Source organism: Temnothorax longispinosus, chromosome 10 (genome assembly GCF_030848805.1).
Source record: "Temnothorax longispinosus isolate EJ_2023e chromosome 10, Tlon_JGU_v1, whole genome shotgun sequence".
Taxonomy (NCBI): Eukaryota; Metazoa; Arthropoda; class Insecta; order Hymenoptera; family Formicidae; genus Temnothorax; species Temnothorax longispinosus.
The window spans coordinates 17,430,033-17,449,117 of NC_092367.1; the positions used below are offsets into that span (position 1 = coordinate 17,430,033).

The following is a 19,085-nucleotide window of genomic DNA, read 5'->3' on the forward strand; positions in this document are numbered from 1 at the left end:
ACACGACGCGGTCCGCAAACTTAACTTATTAACGGAGACGCGTTACACGCAATTTCGTGATCCCGGCGTGTTGTATAATCGCGCCGTCGCGTCGCCGCGCCGCGCTGATTTCAAATATTTGTCCGAACCGCGTCCGGATGTGATACGAGACGCGTTACCGAGACCGCTCGTTATGCACGCGTTGTCAGTGGGTATTGCATCCGCGTCGTATCGCATAAACGACGTTATATACGAACGGCTCGAGCCACGAAACCTCGTCGCTGGCAATTCGCCGGCAACTCCCGGGAAACCGGCCGCAAACATTTGCACTGGGGGGGTTGTTTAACGGTCCCGGCGACAACACAACGAAAACGATATGCCTGCGAAACCAATCCGGTCTTCGCTGCCTTCGAAGTTCGACGTCGCTTAATCGGACGCCGGGGAATCCCACGTGTCACGTTGCCACCGTGCTCCAGAAAATGATCGGATCGATTGTTCTTGCTCTCCTCCTATTCTGTCAATCGATCAACAACGGGAGATGCCTGCGGGCGAACGGCACTCACGACGAAATCTCAGAGGCAGCGCGGCGACACAGGCTGAGACGGAGCCTCACGTTTCCCGATCCGTCGATGCTTCTGGTATGTAATTGGTTGATCGACGAAATTGTCGCTCATGAATTCGACACGCTAATTGTTGATTGCTCACCGAGAATGTCACGTATAATTTAACAGTCACGCATGCACGAAACTTTATTATATTAAAGGAAGAAAATGATCAAATAATATTACATAATATATAATGTACGATATTAAAATTAATTTATATTCCATGACAGTTTATTGCGACAGATCGGTGCCGTTCCGTTATGCGGATAATTAAAACTACCGTCGAGACCGTGCGTGTCCGAAAATGAATGTACACGGCCGTTTTCACGCACGTCATCCTTCGTCGCGTCCGTCCAATTTTCCGGACAGCGTGTTTCCCACAAACACCACCGCGACCGATTCCTAACATTCCCGGACCTTTCGAACGAACGAACACGAACGGCGCGAAGAAAATCGAGCAGCGAAAATCGTGACGGGCGTATTTTTGGCGTTTTTTTCGGCGACACGGGGGTAATTATTTGCCTCGCGCGCGTTGACATCGACGGAGAATTATTAGACGGTCGTGCTCCGATACTCCGGCGCGATACTACAACGCGCCGATCTTTCGTGGTCCATTCAATTTCTATGACAGCTGACGCCTGACTGGGGGACGGAAGGGTCCGCGCGGACATGGGATCGCACATATGTACAGGATGTTGCCGGTACGTCGGCCCTCGCGGACGCGGCACACATGCCGGCGCGCGTATGAATTTCGATAAAACCGCGAGAATTTCCACGGAGGACCGTACCTCGGCGTGACGCCGCGTCTGGAAAGGACAGTTTAACGAGATTCAGCCCGGGCTTCGTACATCGGATCTGTGCGGAAAACGTTTTTTTTTTTTCCTTATACACGTCATGTCGCCGAGGCCGTTGGGCGAACGAAATCGATACATTCCACGAGCCGGTGATAGACTACTAGGTTGGTCCCGCGGTATGCGAGCGGGGGTGCGAGGCGACGTTCATTACTTGCACTAATTGAAGGCACGGTCGGATCGACGACTTAAGTCGGAAAATAGAATTTGGTGAATATTACATTCCAGATTTCGATGCGGCGAGCATATATTCTTGCGCATTATCATTGAAAACGAAAAGAATGCTACGTTTGTCCGGGATTAACTAGTTTCTACCGTAGTCCTGGCAAATAGTTTTTGTACTTCTAATGTGTGTGTATAATATTTTAAATCTATTATTTCGTTTAAAATAGAAGGACGTGCCACAACTTATTGTTAGAACCACGACAAGTTTGCATCTGTTACTGATATGGCGGAGAGAAAGAAAGAAAATAAACGCGATAATTTTCTCAAAGCTTGAATTAAATATTTCGAACGCGAAGGGAGAAGCCTTCGTCGGCGCGAGACACCCACGCCGGAATTACGCTCGTACGATACGCTCGCAATCAATTATTCGCGCATAATGTCGAGTCCGGGCGCGCATTGTTTGCCCCGGGGGAGAGGCGTGGGAGAAAGAATTATTGCGTGTCGGCTCCTTTTTTCTTCGGCGTGCATTTTCCACCTCCTTCCACCTACCCCTTCCGGGCGAGGCCGTAGTACCCAGGTACCTCGGCGGCGGAACGATTCTACGCGGAAATTTGCGGTTTTATCGGAAATTCATACGAGGGGCGGTCCGCGCGAGCCCGGGCGCGGAAATTGGACGAACTTCGTACGATCCACGGAATTTGGAATCCACGACGTGCCGCCGCGGTCGTCGCGATTCATCCTCATCATGTGTACGCAATGCCGTGCATCGCTGTACACCGCTGGCGAGAATAATTAAACGCGCGCGACGCTCGTATCATTTTCTTGATGCGGCGGGATTGGCGATAATCAGCATATTGAACGCGTCGCGATAATTGTCATTATCTAATAGAGTTATAATTTGGGACAAAACTTGTAATCGAGAAGCACAAAAGCGTAAATAAAAAATTATCCCTTTAGATATATTTATATAGCTAATAAGAAAGAAACAAAATTCCGAAATAGATCTTTTTTAAAATTCTTAAATGGATTTGATTTGACGATAACGCGATAACAACGTGAAACATCGCGATGCGGGGGATACAGCGATGTGGAAATAATTTCCCGTTCTGGTGAAAGCATTATTATATTCTCAGCTTCAATGCCACTTTCTGCTTTCGCAGCTGATCTTGGGGCTCGGTACTCCGTTGCAGCTGGATCGCGAGAGCGTAATTGTGGGCGTGTTTGCGAAAATGCAGTACACCATGCCGACCAACGCCACGGATTTCACGGAGCCGGGAGTGTATTACACGAGAGCCAGCAAAAGCAGGTGGAGCTTTTACAGGATGTTCGAAAAGGTGGCGGCCTTGTACGGCTTTGGTGGCAAAGAGTGTTTACTCAAGGCCATTTGCGAAGTCGCTTACGTCCCATTCGACGTGCATCACGGTTTGCTGGGACAATTGGTGCAGACGTTCCTTAGGTAAATGAATTACCTGGCCATTTGGGAAAATTGACACACTTGAATATCGCGTATAGCGTGCGCGAAACGCAAGTCTTTTTTTTCAGATAAGTAAAAAGAAATTAATATGATAATGAAAATTATGTACAGAAGGCGTCATTAATGCCTTCCTAGCTGTGTTCTTGGGATTTCTATAGTGCACGTTACATGTACTATGCTTCAGATGGAAGGCATTAATGACGCCTACTATACAGGTACAAAGAAGAAAATAAATCGAGATATTGTAATTAAATAGAGACGTCTCTCTCCTTGAATTTTACGTGCTTTAAAATTGTATTGATGTTAACTTTTTTTCTAATCGATAAATGGTTTTATCGAACTTCAATAACACGATATTAACTGATCGTTTCGGTCTGAATTTTCACTGAGATTACACCGACTCGTTCGAAGATACGCCACTAAAGTTGTCCGATGTGTTAATATTACGATGTATCCTATATATATTTCCTCGGCGACCTCCACTATGTGAAAGAATGTCTCTATTATCGATAATCGTTGGAAGCCAGGCTTCGCCGGTGAGAAAAATCAATTAACCGCGCCGCAATAAAACGTCGGCCACGCGTAACGTCAATTACACGCAAACATAATGTCACTGTGGAGACACGCGCGCGCGATGACGGTATTTAATAAACATCGCATCGAGCACACGCCGAGATTTTTCGATAAACCGCGTATGCGTATCCGCGGCTCGCCGATATTTTCGTTTTGTTCCGTTCGGCAGCCGTTTCCCGAGTAACGCCGGTACCGAACACGGCCGTTTCTCACAGCGCGGCAGGCACACACGTATACGTTACGCTCGTGTATGCGAAAATACTATGGGATTCCAGGCCCTCCAGCACCCGGGAAGAGTACGACGAGTACGGGGATCGGGAATATCGGGCGGCTGAACGGCTGGGCGAGCAGGCGGAGGGCGCAGGCTGCCACGCCCTTTATCCGGAATGCCGCAGAAGTGTGCTCGACGTGTTTTCCACGTTGACCACGTGACGAGACCGGATGGAAATCTCGACACGGTGCGGCCGGAGCTGCGTCGGAGCGGAGGTACGGACGAAACCCGGGAGATCGCTGATGGAAATATCGGAGATCGCCGAACGACGTCGTTGAGACGCCAGGATCGAAAGTTCGGAAGCTGGACGCGTTTTGCCGGGAACATGATTTCCGAAGTACACGTATCACACGAAGCATCCCCCTTGAAATTTCCTAGGCGAGGCGATCGTGATTACTTAGAATTGTATGTCCTCTTTTTACATAAACGCAGGTAGCTGCGAGATATTCCACTAACAACAGCTTGCGCCGTTCGGTTTGCACGTACACGGAAAGAGCATGCACTGTATACATTTGTCAATTACAAAATTAAATTCCGACAGTACCGCTTCTCGCCCACGAAAGCGAGAGATTTCTTACGAATAATCCATCTCCGCTCTCGATGTTTCGTCGTTTCGGTGATGTGAGGAGGTCGTGAGAGCGTTTTCCTACGCTTCCCCCGTTTCCCCCATTGGCATTCCTCTTCTTCCCTGATTCGGTGTTTCATCTTCCTAAAAGTGCGCGTAAGAAACACGGGAGTTTCGGCGGGTGGAATGCCGGCATTCGATATTAAAGAATCCTCAGCATTCGCGGAGGATCGGGCCTCCCTCGTGAAGTTTATCGCGGTTTTTCCGTTACTTCGGCGCATTCCCGTATAATCAGCCGAAAGAAAAGTCGAAAGTTTTCACGGGCCGACTATCGCGATTTCTTTATGTTCCTTCGGAGCTGCGAGGTAAGATTATTTACTTTGCCCGGCGTTTTTTTCTCTTAATTGTACGGAAACTGAATCCTCGAGTGAAAGAGATGGAAGAAAGAATAGCGATCGAAAGTTTTTTAAATGTATAATCGCATCAGAAAATATTGAAGCTTACGAAAGCGCGTGTCTGTCTTTTTATGTGTCTTTTTATATCTCATAAGTCAATTTACGTGATGAGCTATTTGGTTACATGCACTATTAATATATGTTATATATTTGCACGCACACACATACATATGCAATTCCCTTAATAATGCGTATTGCAACCGCATTCGCATCTATATGTGGTGTATGCGGTTGCCAGTTAATTATTAGATAATAGACGTACCATAGTTAATTATGAATAGATATTAGTTTGGCCAGGGCAAGCAAATTTAGCTCTTTCCGAACAACGTAAGTGTTCGAAACACGTTGACTCTCGGATTACGGAGTATCCTAAAGGATGCCCTCCGTACCTTCAGATTAATCTGAAGAGAACAAGGATGTAAGTAAAAAAAAACTTAATTACTCCGAAGCTTTTAAATCTTAAAAATGTGCAATTTAGTATTACAATATAATGATTATTTTTTTAATGTATATTGTAAGAAAATTAATAAGATTCTTCGCCCTCGTATTTTTTACATATAAACAATATTTCCTGAGCTATTCTTTGCGCATCTCGTGTCCAGAAAGAAAGAAGAAACAAATTTTCTTTGCTCGTCATTTATGTTACCAGATGTGCCCTTTTCATTGTGTTACCGAAAACACAGCTTTAATCACGATGGATTTGTAGCGCGACCTCCTATTTATATTTCAGGTGACATCGTCGCAATAAACCTCGAGACTTTCTTTACGTTAACCGTTAACGTCCTCCCAGGTGGTCCGGGATATTGCAATCAAGGGACCGGGGTCCCGGGTTTGCGCAGCACACTGGAAAAGCGCTTTAACATTTTACAGCGCGAAACGATTTCTTCCCCATAACATTTTATTATGTCGCACCGGCCCGCTCGCGCCCGCCCGCTCGCCACATTGTGAGATGCTCATTTCCTTGGAGCTTCGTAAACACACGTTTTTACGCGCCGTTTTGCGCAGGAACGCTAAACGAGCGCGTTTTTATCGTATTTTCACAAACCGCGAATTTGTTTCGCGGCTTGCATAGCCGCTCACTTCTATGTTTACTCCGAAATTCTCTCGAGTTTGCGCGGTGTCCACAGCCGGAAAAGCTAAATTTGATGAGAAAAGTTTGTTTTCTTAGGAGGCGGAGGGTATGCGCGGAGAGTTTTTGACTAATGGTCGGCGATGCATCTCTGCTCGCTCGCTTGATAATATATGCATGTGTTTTAATAGAAATTAAAATTTAATATCTTTTGTCAACAAAAAGTCAACAAAAAAGCTAGGCAGTATTAATTACACACTGCAATAAATTTGCAATCAGAACCGTCATAATCAAATACATTCTAAAATTTAAACTGTAAGTTACGGGCAATCAACAGCGATTCATATAATTATTATTGAATAATTTATTGTGTATTAATAATAATTTCACACTCTGACGTATTTGATATAATTAGTCGTCGATTAGTTAGGAATTGTAAATAGTAATAAGTAACGAACTGATCGTACAATTAGTTTTCTAAAGAAATTCTATGCGTGCGAGAGAAAGAGAGAAAGAGGGAGGGGTATTTTTACTTTCTCTATTGACAGGGGAACGACGCTATGAATTTATACCTTCTTTTTGAATTGTCGGTACATTTAGCTTCCCCTCGTCGAATTTTTGGCGTCTTTACGAGGTACCGCGACATTTTCGTGCTTCTTATTCGACAATGGTATGCATGTGTCTGGAGCGGTCGTAGTGAATAGAAACGATTTACTGCCGCGATATCCGCTGTCTGACGCCAATATTGCCCCCTCCCTCTCCCGCAGGAAGTATTACCTGACATTGGGTGGAGATTGCAAGTTGGCTTGTCGGCAAAAGTATTTGCATGGATATGATGGTATCATTCGATTCGCCTGACTGACAGCTGGAGATACTCGTTGGTATACGGGCAGAGTGTAGACGGGCGAATTGCCATCATCGCTTGTAACTGCACATGTCGACGCTTGTTGAACGAAAGCCAAGGGCCCGTTAAAACAACCAGGTTTATTTAAATTAGACTTGTGACATGGCAATATCACAGTCCATTTAGGTATTCTGTCTCAACATTCATTTCTGCTTTAACAAACCTAACATTTTTAAGAACTTACCTGTTTTAATATTAATATTATAAATCGCGACGTTCGCTCGAGTAGCCTTAATAAAGCAAACCACTGCAGTGACTTATTCCAAACCGTTTCGCCCTCCTTTACTCAACTTTGCTTTTAAGCTTATAGCTATCAAACCTAGCTACCAAGCATTAGATCGGCCATATAAATTAATCGTCGCGCACCCAATGCTGTTCTATCCTCAGCGTCCTCTTCACCGTTTTATCCTTCGAATATTCTCTACCGATGTCGGGAATCTATATCGAGAGAAAGAGAGAAAGAGAGAAAAAGAGGAAGAGCTGAAACTTCAAGTCTTCTTCGCTTCGGCTATCGTCCGGACCATTTGCAGGCGACCTCGCAACCTTTCGCGAAGAATCAATTTCAGACGTGAGAGGGAGAAAAGAGGGAGATAAGCCGTGACATCTCTTACGCTCACGTAGCTGCGCGAACATAAATGTTAATATGCAATAATGTGAAATAATGTTACGTGGCGTATATTTCGTTTGTATTGGTTATGAAAACTGGCGATCTGTTTCCGTCGTACATGCGGAGCAAATTGACATTTACTTGCCGGAATTGAAATTGCATTTTCAACAGCGGGAAGCGGAGGTGAAGAGCTAACTGGCACCACGTTACACCGTGACGGTTGTCAACGGTGAACGTCGGCGGAGACTGCAATGTTTGTTCATCGTGGGACGGCGTGATATCTTATTTACCACGAAACGTTATTTGTCGAAACGAAATGTCATCCACTTAAAGACTTCCGCATCGAGAGTGCCTTTGCTGAGGATTTTATGTAAAAGCTATTGACATGGTTGCGAAATCTTCGGCAATCTCGATCGTCGATAAGTAAATCGCGTATACAAAGTTGAAGAAAGAAAGAGTTCGGAAGCTCAAAGGTATATTATTCGAGCAATTTGAAGTCGATTTTATCTCAGCGAAAATGTCGGGACGTTTTCAGAAAATTTCATTTTCAAGAGTTACGAGTGATTGCAAACAATTATTTCTCGTAAATTAGTTTGATGAACGATACCGATAAAAATTGATAAAATAAATTAGAAAGATAGATGGGGGAGGGAGATAAATGATATATATCACATTTATAATATTGGAAAAATACTTTACGCAGTTAATTGATAGTCGATATCCAATAGTACGATCCAATATTGGAGGGATTCCTAATTTATTTATCCGTGAACGAGAATAATAAATCATCTTATTACTAAATTGATAGTGTATTGCGAAATTTTATCAATGATCAATTATTTCTTATTCGCTGAATAACGTCCGACCACCGGATAAATACAAAAATTTTAAATCAATACAATACAATCTCTTTCTCTCTTTTTTCTTTTATTGTTGCCATTATTCGTTAAATAACAAAATGAAGATAAATAGTAGTTATAATAAAAAAAAATCCAATATTTGAATCCGCATTTATTACTCATAATCTATTAAAAAATTTACTATATTTTAATCACGCTAACAATAAGTCGAATAAAAGTCGAATATTTTAAATTTTATTTTGTATATCTAATTTTGTGTACGTTGTGCTGCATATTTAAAAGTATTTAATAAATTTATTACATGCGCGGCTATAAAGAGAACGGCCGATCTTAAGTGAAATGATGTCTCTCATTGTCAGTTTGAGTTTATCAAAAGGCAGCTAACGCAAGTTGTTCTCTTTCTTTCGAACGGTATATCATCTTTTGCGAAATCAATTATAAAGAGAATTCAGCTGGCCGTGCAATCCTTGTTTCCGTCGCGTCTCTCCGTCGGTGGCGGTGCAGGAAGCGAACGAATAAAGGGATATTGCTTATCCCTTTTGCCTCGGTTAACTTTCCCCCGTTCTTTCGTCCGGCGCGGCGCGGCGGTCCGTTATACAGACAGGCGCGAGGCTGTGCGGAATGTATATTGCGCCTTTTTCGCGTTTACAAAGGGGTTGTTACCGAAACGAAGTTGTTGCCTGTCGTCCGCCCAACTCATTTTCAGGGCTTTGCAGATCGCCCGTATGTTACTGCACATGAAAGCGCAAACTAAATGGCGCAGCGCGGCTTATATGCAGTGTACATAGAGCGACAGATATTTCAGATTCGCGGAATGTATAAGTATATAAAGTGTGTTTGGTAACGAGAACCCGGATCAAAATAAATAGCTTGTTGATTTTACAAACAGCAAATTACAGATTAAATAACGAGATTCACGTCCCGTGTTATCTCGTATCGTGGCATAACTCGCGACGATGTTTTTCTAAAATTAATATCTGTAAATCTAATTTTATGAAGATCGAATGTCCATAGAAGTGTTTCTTTGCATTTTTTATTAATCTTTTTTTCTTTTTGCAAAATATAGGAACTTTTCACTAACAATATAATTGCAAATCATGCAATTATTCAGTCGTGGGAGCGACACATTTGAATATCCTCGGCACAGATTCGCCCAGAATATTCGTGGCATTCCCTCGTGCACGCGTACTTCACAATTCACGCGTCTGTTAGACGACACCGACATTCCGCCGCGCGTGTAAACCATGTTTCATGCCTCGTAGATCTTAACGAATCGCGGCGAGATTACGGCATGGACTAACTACGAATATCCAACTAGTGCGAACATCCGTCGCAATCTGTATAATGGACATCCGTGGCGATTGCAGCTGAGATATCCGGGCACTTGCTTTGCGCGCAGCTTGATTCTCAAGTATATATGCAATTTGTCTATGATTTCGTAACTCTCGAACACCCGGTGTTTATATATAAGTTGACAAGCGCTTGTGATGAAGAAGCGAATCTCTTTCTTAAAAATCAGTGTTCCTTTCTATTATCAAAATTTAAATAAAATTGACGAAAGAAAGAAAGAAATATGTACATATATGTATACATATTCGGTAAGAAAATTGCATAATCGCATACATAAACGTTTTGAAGATATTTTATTTCTTATCTTTGTTCGTGATCGATCGGTCAATGTCTGTAGTTCGGAGATGCTCAACGGCGTGCTGGCACTTATCTTAGCGACACGATATTAAAATCGACACGGTCTCCGACTTCCGGGCACAAAGGATGCGGTTGTTATTTCCCTTGAGTGAGCGTCGATCCGATACAAGTTTCAATTTAACAGTGCATTTCCAATCAACGAGGCTTTACCTCTACCTCTACGAGACGTTCCGGCGGGCGCAATTTTCTCGGAGCAGTTTTCTCGGATCAGGGATTTCCGCCGTCATCATTTCCGATTAACGGTACTACGATACGGTCGAATATCTCTTCGTATTACATGTGTCTTATGATTCTCAACAATTCCGCAAGTACATTATTGACGATTGTTGAAACAAAAAAAATTATCGTTATTGTTAACCATAAAACCTTTGTTCAAAACAGCGACGTTAGAACTTTCGATTTAATGGCTACAATAATAATCGTTAGCAATCAAGTGACGCGTTAGACCGTAAAGCTAATCCCGTTAATGATGTAGAATTGTAGATGCGACATCGGAAACGGGAATTAGAAACACGTGAGGTAAACGTAACGGCTGCGGGGCCGGACTTTCCAGATGAGATTTTAATTCAACTTTGGCTGTTAATCCGCCGCCGGTACGGAAACGGAATTAATTAAAGCTGCTTAACGGGTAAGACGGGCAATTATTGGATTTACAACGTTATCGCGCTTGCCGGGATTAAACTGATACGCCGATGAATCGTTCGGCGTCGCCGCGCCGGCGCGGCGCGGCGCTTCGACGGCCGCAACGTCGGTTTAATGCACGCCTGTGTGCATTGTTCACATAAATCCCCTTTCTTTTTGTGCATCATGTACACGTGCGCCCGCTACGTTTCATCGCACAGCGGATTTTCTCCCCTCGTCGCGCACAATGAAAGATCGATTGTCTCTTTTTTGGACGTCAATCGAAATGTTAACTTGTTCCACTTATGGCGTTTGTGTACTCTCTTAGGAAGATATATATTTTAGAACAATATACATTCTCTTTCTCTGTAAGACTTATCTGCGTATATACACGAAGAAATAATTTTCGACACGGTAATATACGTATGTACGTGGCGAGTATATCGCTTCTGCGAACATTCAAATAAAATACCTGCTATCTCGCGAATTTTCCTCCGGCTCGTTACTACGAAAGGTACTACTGTGATACGGTTACCGTGATACAGGTTTCCACTTGAATAATCTCGTTAACGAGATTCCATATAATAGAAGAACGGCTCGTAGCGCGCGCCTCTGTGAAACGGTCGAAGTTTTCGGCCGCTCGTAATTCCGGATCGGGTATACGTTTTGCTGGACGCAAATAGCGGCATGCGCGCGCGTTCGCGTTTCACCCGGCTGCCGAGACTCCGGGAGACTCATTATCGTGTTACCACGAACTCCGAGTACCGCGATCTCCTGGAACAAGAGAACATTCGCCCACGGTTCGTTGACCGATGATCCGATGGTCGGCGCGAATTACTTGGGTACAGAACGGGGAATGGGTATCGGATATGGTCCGCGATGAGCCACGCTTCCCGACGACGCTCCATCGGCGACGACGCTGCAGCACGTTCGCCATGTCGCGGCTGCTTTTTTGGGTATTCTCGACCGTTGGCCTTTGGGCGAATTTTTGGTGTTGCCGAGCGATACTGCTGTACCCCGAGAATACCTTGCTTCAGGTATCTTCAAAATTTACCGTTAATTTTTATAATATCTTATCTCGAAAGGAGAATTTATATACTGGGTTAACGATTCACTTTACTTTTATCGCCTCGAGAGACGTTTCGTATTATTATTTAGGGGCTTGGTTACTTTATTAAATGCCGCAGGCACTTTGTAAAAATGCTTTTTATTTAACGTTGTTCTGCAATTATTTTTAGGATAAATAAGGTTTTAAAGTTGTAATAAGTTAGAAGCTATATCGTGTTTATATATAGTATATTTACACATTGAACACTAAAGTTTGGCATATCAATTTGTTTTATGAATGTTTTAGTTTCGCAGATTTTAATAGATGATTAAAAATTCTGCGTCCATATGCCAGCGAAAGAAATAGCGTTTCAATCAAATTTGACCTATTAAAATGATATTTAGCTGTGCATATCGATTAATTGTTGTGAGAGCTTTTAATTTGTTCCCGTGATTCACTGAACAAAATATCGCTGTTGCCGTATTAAATATTTATTTGCGAGTCGTCAACACGTTACTTATAGCAAATCTAGTCCGGATAGATGAATTACTGTCTCTTCTCGAGAAGAAATTTCTCATATTAAACAAAATTTCTCGCAATAATTTTGCTTAAAAAGGAAAAAGATCTTTACGGAATTTAATTATTTTTACGTTGGAATTTTTTAATCCAAACAATCGTTCAATTTAGAATATCTAAAAGAAAACATGTAAATGAATTCATTTTCGGATAGTTGGCTCCGTTTGCCTCGCAATTTGAATGCCTTTCTCGAGATGTAATCTCGGAACATTTGCTCGACAGTTTACTCTGGGTATCTCGATGCCGGTGGCGATGACGAAAAGGGGCGGCATCGCCTTCTCCTCGGGATTCCAACTCAACTACGCTCTACCGTGGAACTTGTCGCAGTTCGAACCGACGATAATTCCCGCGAGACACATCAGGGATCTCGATTTGCAGGAAACTTACGTCGCCATTGAGAACCTCTTGGACGAGTAAGTTTGCGCTAATCGCTCCCCGTACGTCGACCCTTAAAGAGGCTCGCCGCGAAAATGTACTTTCCTTCGCAGCTTCAGTGGGAAGTTTGAGGAGAAAACGTTCGGCACGTTTTACCCGGTCGCTTGTGTATGCATTAATTAAATTTGTCGAGAGGAGTGGCGAAACGAGAGGCGCCCGATAAAACTCCCGGCGGATATATATCAATGGTTTCAATTTGCGCGGCACTTAGCCGTCATCGAGATTGACCGAACGAGCGAGTTGTCGCTCTCTCGTTATTCTCTTTCCGCTATTCTTTTGTTCACTCTCATACACACGGCTCGGGGAACAAGCGCGCAATTTCACTCGCCGGGTTTGCGCAATGTTCGGACGGTCGAGAGATTTGAATTTGGAATCGGGAGAACAAATGTCGCGCATTACCGCGCAAAATTGCCCGATGAATCAATAAACACGGTAGACGCGAGAGCAAGTGGGTATGTTTCTAAATAATTAACTCTGAATTTTCTTGCTATTGATTGTCTCCGATGGCCGCTTGTTGAAATTACATTTCTGCTGAACTACGCGCTAGCTTTCTCTAATTCGCTTTGGGCAAGACTCCAGAAGTGTTTTATCGTCGATACCGAGATTGTCAAAAATAATTCTCAGTGCCAACATTTTTGAGATCTTGTCACGTGGCAAAATTAATTTTACGCTTTGCTCATCATGTCAATAATAAAATTTATTTATTTTACTGTCGGTTTTTTAAAATCATGATTTTATATGCAGATTTAGCTGTCATAAATTTATTAATAGGGAAATTTATATGTTTTCCTATATTCTTATTGATCAGATACCTAAACATGTTCGTCATATTACTCTCTACGGAAGAAAGATTTAAGTTGATTTTAAAGATGTTATCATTGGTTATACTATTAAATTGAAAAAAGCGTAAAAGTGTACGGTTCATTTCGCGACGGTTCATTGATTGACGGTCCAGATTGCGCGAAATTCTGCCAATTTTACTTTCGGTGATAAAGAGCGTCTCCTTTCGATCTACACCACTCTCCTTCACTCTACGTAAGTGGGAGTTGGCGTCCGCAGGATCAAAGGGCGACAGGGGTAAAGACGGCGACTCGAACATAAATTAATTGGGACATAAGGCAATTACTCCGCTGGGATGCAGGAAAGCGTGCACTGCAGGGGCGTAAGTTACAGGCAAGGAGTTTGCCCCGAGAAATAATAGTAATCGTGTGTAATAATAATAAAAAAAAAAATTTTTGATCGAAAGGGATAGAGAGTGCAAACGCAGATCGAGATCTGCAGTTGTGTAAAAAAATCCAGTGTTTTTACTCTTTCGTTGCTCGTTGCTCGCGAAAGATTTCAATGGGATGTGTCGCTTTGATAAAATTACCTCGACGTAGAATTAGAATAAGAAAGAGTCGCGGGGCCGCGAGAAGAAGAAGGAACGCGGCGAACGATCGAAACGTAAATAACCTACGCTGCAAAATAAGATTCGATGTTGACTCTTCAGACACGGCTGGCGAGATGGCAGGCAGTGCCTTTTGAGGACCATCTGCGAGCTCGGGGAAACGCCTCTCCACAGGACCCAGCAGGATATCCTCGGGGAGGTGATCCACCTAATATTAACGTAAGTCAATTCCGACGTTTCCGGCACTCGTGCGCTTTGACTCGCCGCGAGCGGGATCGATGTACATCCGCGCACTTCCGGAAACGAGATTTATCACCAGGGGAAGAGAGTCGTGAGTAATGAATTCCCTTGGAAGTTTCTAATGGCTGACAGATTTGTTAGGAATAATGTAGAGAATCCACCGAAGGTATTCGTATACGCGAATATACAGCTCGTAAAATGAAGGTTAGTAGCGTAGAAATTTGCATCTCGTTTGTAGCGGATTCTTCTCATCGTGCGTAAAACTAAAGTTCATCTCTTTATAGGCTATGAAGACTTTCGAGTCAAAGAGTTCTACCGAGTTTTATTCTTCTCAACGTACGTCTTCTTTTCTTTTACGGTCTCGCAGTTAATAAATCGACTGCAAATAAAATTAAAGTAATACAATTTTTTTCTTTAATAAAAGAAAATACAGATCCATTTTTTTAAAGATAATTTTCAGAAATATTAGCCAGCGACTCAGATTAGGATTTGATATACAGACACGGCAGAATGCGCTTTCCGTTAATTTTCGTGATTCTATCGCTGTGAGTGAAAATGAGATTTGTTTTCGCATGTCCGTGATATAAAATACTAGACACGTTCCCCGAGACTATGTCGGTTTCGAATATTGCCGTTCGAGAATGCGTGCGAATAGCGAGGGATCCATCGAAACGTGAATATACACACGGAGCAGAGCTTACAGATTTGATACGATTGCGTGGCTACGCGTACATACAGCTGTCTGGACGACCGTAAAATCCGGCCTCATGTTTGGCAGAATCCTAATTGAGCGTCGGTCGAGCAGCAGATGGCTGTTACATCATGTAAAATATTCGCCCGTCCGCCGCGCCGGCTACAAGCCGTCCTGTAACCAGAAGCCACGAAATTTGCTATTCCAAACGCGCCCACGCCCGCGTATGTTCGAAGGAAATTGCGCCCGAGCTAACACCGGCGCGGTAATTACGCGACTAAGTCTAGCGCGTGTACATTGAGTTTCCAACAGAAGTGTGTTTCGCCCAGGTTTTCGTCAGGCATCGCTTTATAATATATTTCTCTCTTGGCGGCTGAGAGAGACTCCCTCGGAGTCTCGTTTCTCTCTCTCTCGAAATAATCGAATGAAACGCCGATGCGCTTCGTGCCTGAGAGACTTCCGCGGGTGTACATATTATATATAAGCTTTCGTTGTCAAGTATATTTCACAAATTAATGCCGACGAGCCATTAATTGCGAAGCATGCAAATTTCCGAGATTTCCAACGAATATCCAAGGTGTCCGTATAGATTCATGGTCGGTCCAATAATTGTTAAGGTATGGGAGGCGAGATAAATTAGGATATTTTACTCTCAAACATGGCCAGAGATTTATTAAATATTGTACCGAGCGACGGCAGAAATTACAATTTTAAACATATAGTACACGCTAATTACAATATTTATTACATGCGTTCTTTGAAAACGTCGATGAAATTATGTCTCGAAAAAACATGCGATGATTATTAGAATTTCATGTCAAGCTTCCATATTGATCAGAAAATATGTCGATAAATAAATACTGTGTATTTTAAACAAAGAGAAAATTAATACCATAACTCTGATTGAGTTGTCCAAACAATGAGCGCTTGAAGTGCAATGTATTGGATAACGTCCGATATGCGGTTGAATAATCTAAAGCTTGACGGGAAGCACGAAACGATTTAATCTGAATCTCCTTCGCAGGCCTACGGAGGACTTGCCGGTAGCAATTAATTCCAGTCACCGGAGCGCCGACAAATTGTATCAGGAAGCCGAACGGCTGGGTAAGTCTGGCGGCGATTGCGTCCTAACGTATCCGGATTGCACCGAGTCGCCGTTGGAATCATTTACAGAAATTATATTTCCTTAAGTAATCAAATTGTTGCGAACCATCTTTACTCCCTTCAGGATTAGGACACGCTCGAATTTTGTTTACGCGTTTAATTACGCATGTCATTTTTGCAATGTTTATCAGTACGAATCTTAATGCGCCAAGCAACGCGGTCTTTTTTGACGAGATTGCATTCTCAGAAAACGGATGAGACGAATGACATACTTTTGTTACGAGGTAAATTTGATCTGTGCGTTCATGCGAATGTGGATGACGATGTGGGAACTTTCAGTTTGCAAACAGTTACGTATCCCGATCGTAACAAATGAAGTTGAAAATTGAAAAAAAAAGTGCTTTAAATATAGCAGCAACAATTGAGTATTGTTCTTGTTTGTGTGGATGTGACACGTGTCGTTCCATTCTCGTAGATATTTCAGTTTAAGCCGTGAACTTAAAACGAAAAATCTATTGTATAACAGTTTAAAAAATAAAATATTTATAATTTATAATAAATATAAAATAATAAATGCGATAACTGTGCAGGAGCCCTGATATTTTTAAAGTCCCCAACTTTGTATACAATTCCTCCATGTTTATATCTGTATTTGTGAAGTATACATGAAAATTGATATGTAGGTATATAATTTGATTAAAATCGCTAGAGAACATGTACACAATTTATTATTTATATTCGAATTAACTATAAATGAAGATGTTTTCAGGATTAATGTATTTTTAGGACATCATCGCACGATTCAAATTCCAGCGAATACATTTTATTAGAAAATACATTATAATTTTAATATTTATCTTTTGATAAAAATTTCTTATTTATACATGTATGTGTGTGAACGAACATACTACTTGTAGTTACATATACTACGTATATATGTAAGACGTACTTGCTCAAGGAACGACTATGAATAACGTCCATTCGCTCGGTGCGACGATCAAGTGACCGTGTTCTGTCGCAGCCTTGCGAAACGAGGGATGGAGGAGGGTGCTAAGTAAATTTCGCTGTCGGGTCTCGCCGTAAGATAGCTTGGAAGAGCGATATATACGACGCTCGATTTCTTCTCTCCTACGTGTCTGCCGAGACTCTTTATCTGGATTCGTAAATACCGCCGGCATCACGCTCCGCTTCACCCTCACCTCCTCTCGTTCTTCCGCGGCCCCCGTTCTTATCCTCCCTTTCCCTTCCGCCCTCTTTCGTGCCTCGTGCCCCATATCTTTCGATGTCTTTTCCTTCCGCGTGTCTCGCATCGTCGAAAAAATTATACGTATCTGGAAACTTCATGCATGGGCACGAAGACGCCTGCGAGAGAGACGATCCGCGGAGCGGATGGCGATAGCTCCTCCGCTGGACGATGATGGAGCACGCCCAGTCACGCACTTTCGCGTGTCAGCCGCGCACATGTACCGAGTGCCCTAGAATCGGCAGGAAGTGGACCCATAATGTTATCCCCTGATGCGAGATTCAAAGCGAGTGTTTGATGTCGAAAACGATTTTTCGAGTTAGTTTGCGGACTGTAAGCTTTATGAAGAGATCATATTCTTCAATTAATTTCAAGGGAACTTTAACAAGAGCTTTATTTCAGGTTTAATACGATACAGATGTATCGTATTGAAAATTGGAAATTTGATAAATAACAATTGCACGCTCCAAATCCTCGCTAACGATAAATAATTCTATACGATACTGCTTAAACGTATGTGTTCAACACCAACGGAACGTTTTATTAGCCTTCTCTCTGAATGATCTAAATTTATAAAATTTATTTTTATATTTAAATAATATAAGATAATTTATCCGTGCAAGACGTGATATTTATACTTGTCGTAAAAACGCGAGAACGTTTTCAACGCTCGAGCTAGAACGTAGTTCGACGTTACCTAATTTTGCGTTTATCCTTCGTATTTTCGGAGATCGCGCTGCGTTCCTGGGTGTTAAACACATTGTATTACACTCCTGGGATTAACAATTACACGTGCGATAATAGCATAATGTTACAATAGAATTACGCGCTTGAGGATTACATGGTTTAATTAATTAAACAATCAACCGTTCCAACCAACGATACGTTACAATTTCCGGGAAAAGGATGGATTGTGAGCTATACGCACATCCATCTTGCTCGCTATTTTCTGCTGAAAGAATAGACTTTTCCCCGTTTGTACTATCCAATTTCGTTCAACCACTTTATTATGTCTCCCGTTTCCATCTTCATTTATCTCCTCCGGCCAACCCTTCCCCCCTCTAATTTTTATTCGTCCGCGTTCGAAGCTTCGTCCCGGTGCCCCGAAAACCTCGAGTGCGAAGTATCGGAAATAAGATTACCCGCGTTATTTCGCGCGGAGCGCGGCGCATTACATAGTTTCATTATAGCGCATCAATTAAAACTTCGCAAGTCATTAACTCGCGGAGATTTACCCTCGACGTAGAGTAACGACCTCCTTCTCTATTTAGTCCCACCCGATTTACGCTCTCCTCCTTTCTTTTCCGACCCCATCTCCATTTATCTCATCTCGCTTCTCTCTCTTTCTCTCCACCCTCTCTCTCTTCCCTCACGTGCGTTACATCTCCACCCCGGTACACACCCCTACGCGCTACGCGCTCCTTCCCTTTCACGGAACCTCTTTGCCTTCGCGTTTCTCGGGGGCTCCGAAGCTTGAGCGTGTAATCTTCTTGTTCCAAAACTTGTTCCGCGCGACGCCCCTTATCCGGAACTTGTCGCGGGCATTCCCACCTGGGGGGAGAGGTAGTGACAACTTTCCGCAAACAATGATTACAAAGGCAGAACTGACAAACATTCGCGCAGGAGTGGGGTGAGCGGTAGATTGCCATCTATCT

General features: G+C 42.9%; 2 protein-coding genes across 2 annotated transcripts; both read left to right on the plus strand.

Annotated features, from left to right (window-relative positions):
• On the plus strand, window positions 1-7,089 carry LOC139821215 (uncharacterized). The gene is made up of 3 exons (XM_071792124.1): window positions 1-617; window positions 2,761-3,056; window positions 3,923-7,089. The coding sequence occupies exons 1-3, from the start codon at window positions 459-461 to the stop codon at window positions 4,077-4,079; spliced, it is 612 nt and encodes a 203-aa protein (XP_071648225.1). The 5' UTR covers window positions 1-458; the 3' UTR covers window positions 4,080-7,089.
• Window positions 7,090-11,393: 4,304 nt separating this feature from the next.
• On the plus strand, window positions 11,394-16,796 carry LOC139820232 (uncharacterized). The gene is given in 6 exon segments (XM_071790376.1): window positions 11,394-11,461; window positions 11,463-11,577; window positions 11,579-11,743; window positions 12,553-12,743; window positions 14,255-14,371; window positions 16,108-16,796. Coding segments are annotated over 6 exon segments (822 nt in total). The 3' UTR covers window positions 16,274-16,796.
• Window positions 16,797-19,085: the final 2,289 nt, after the last annotated feature.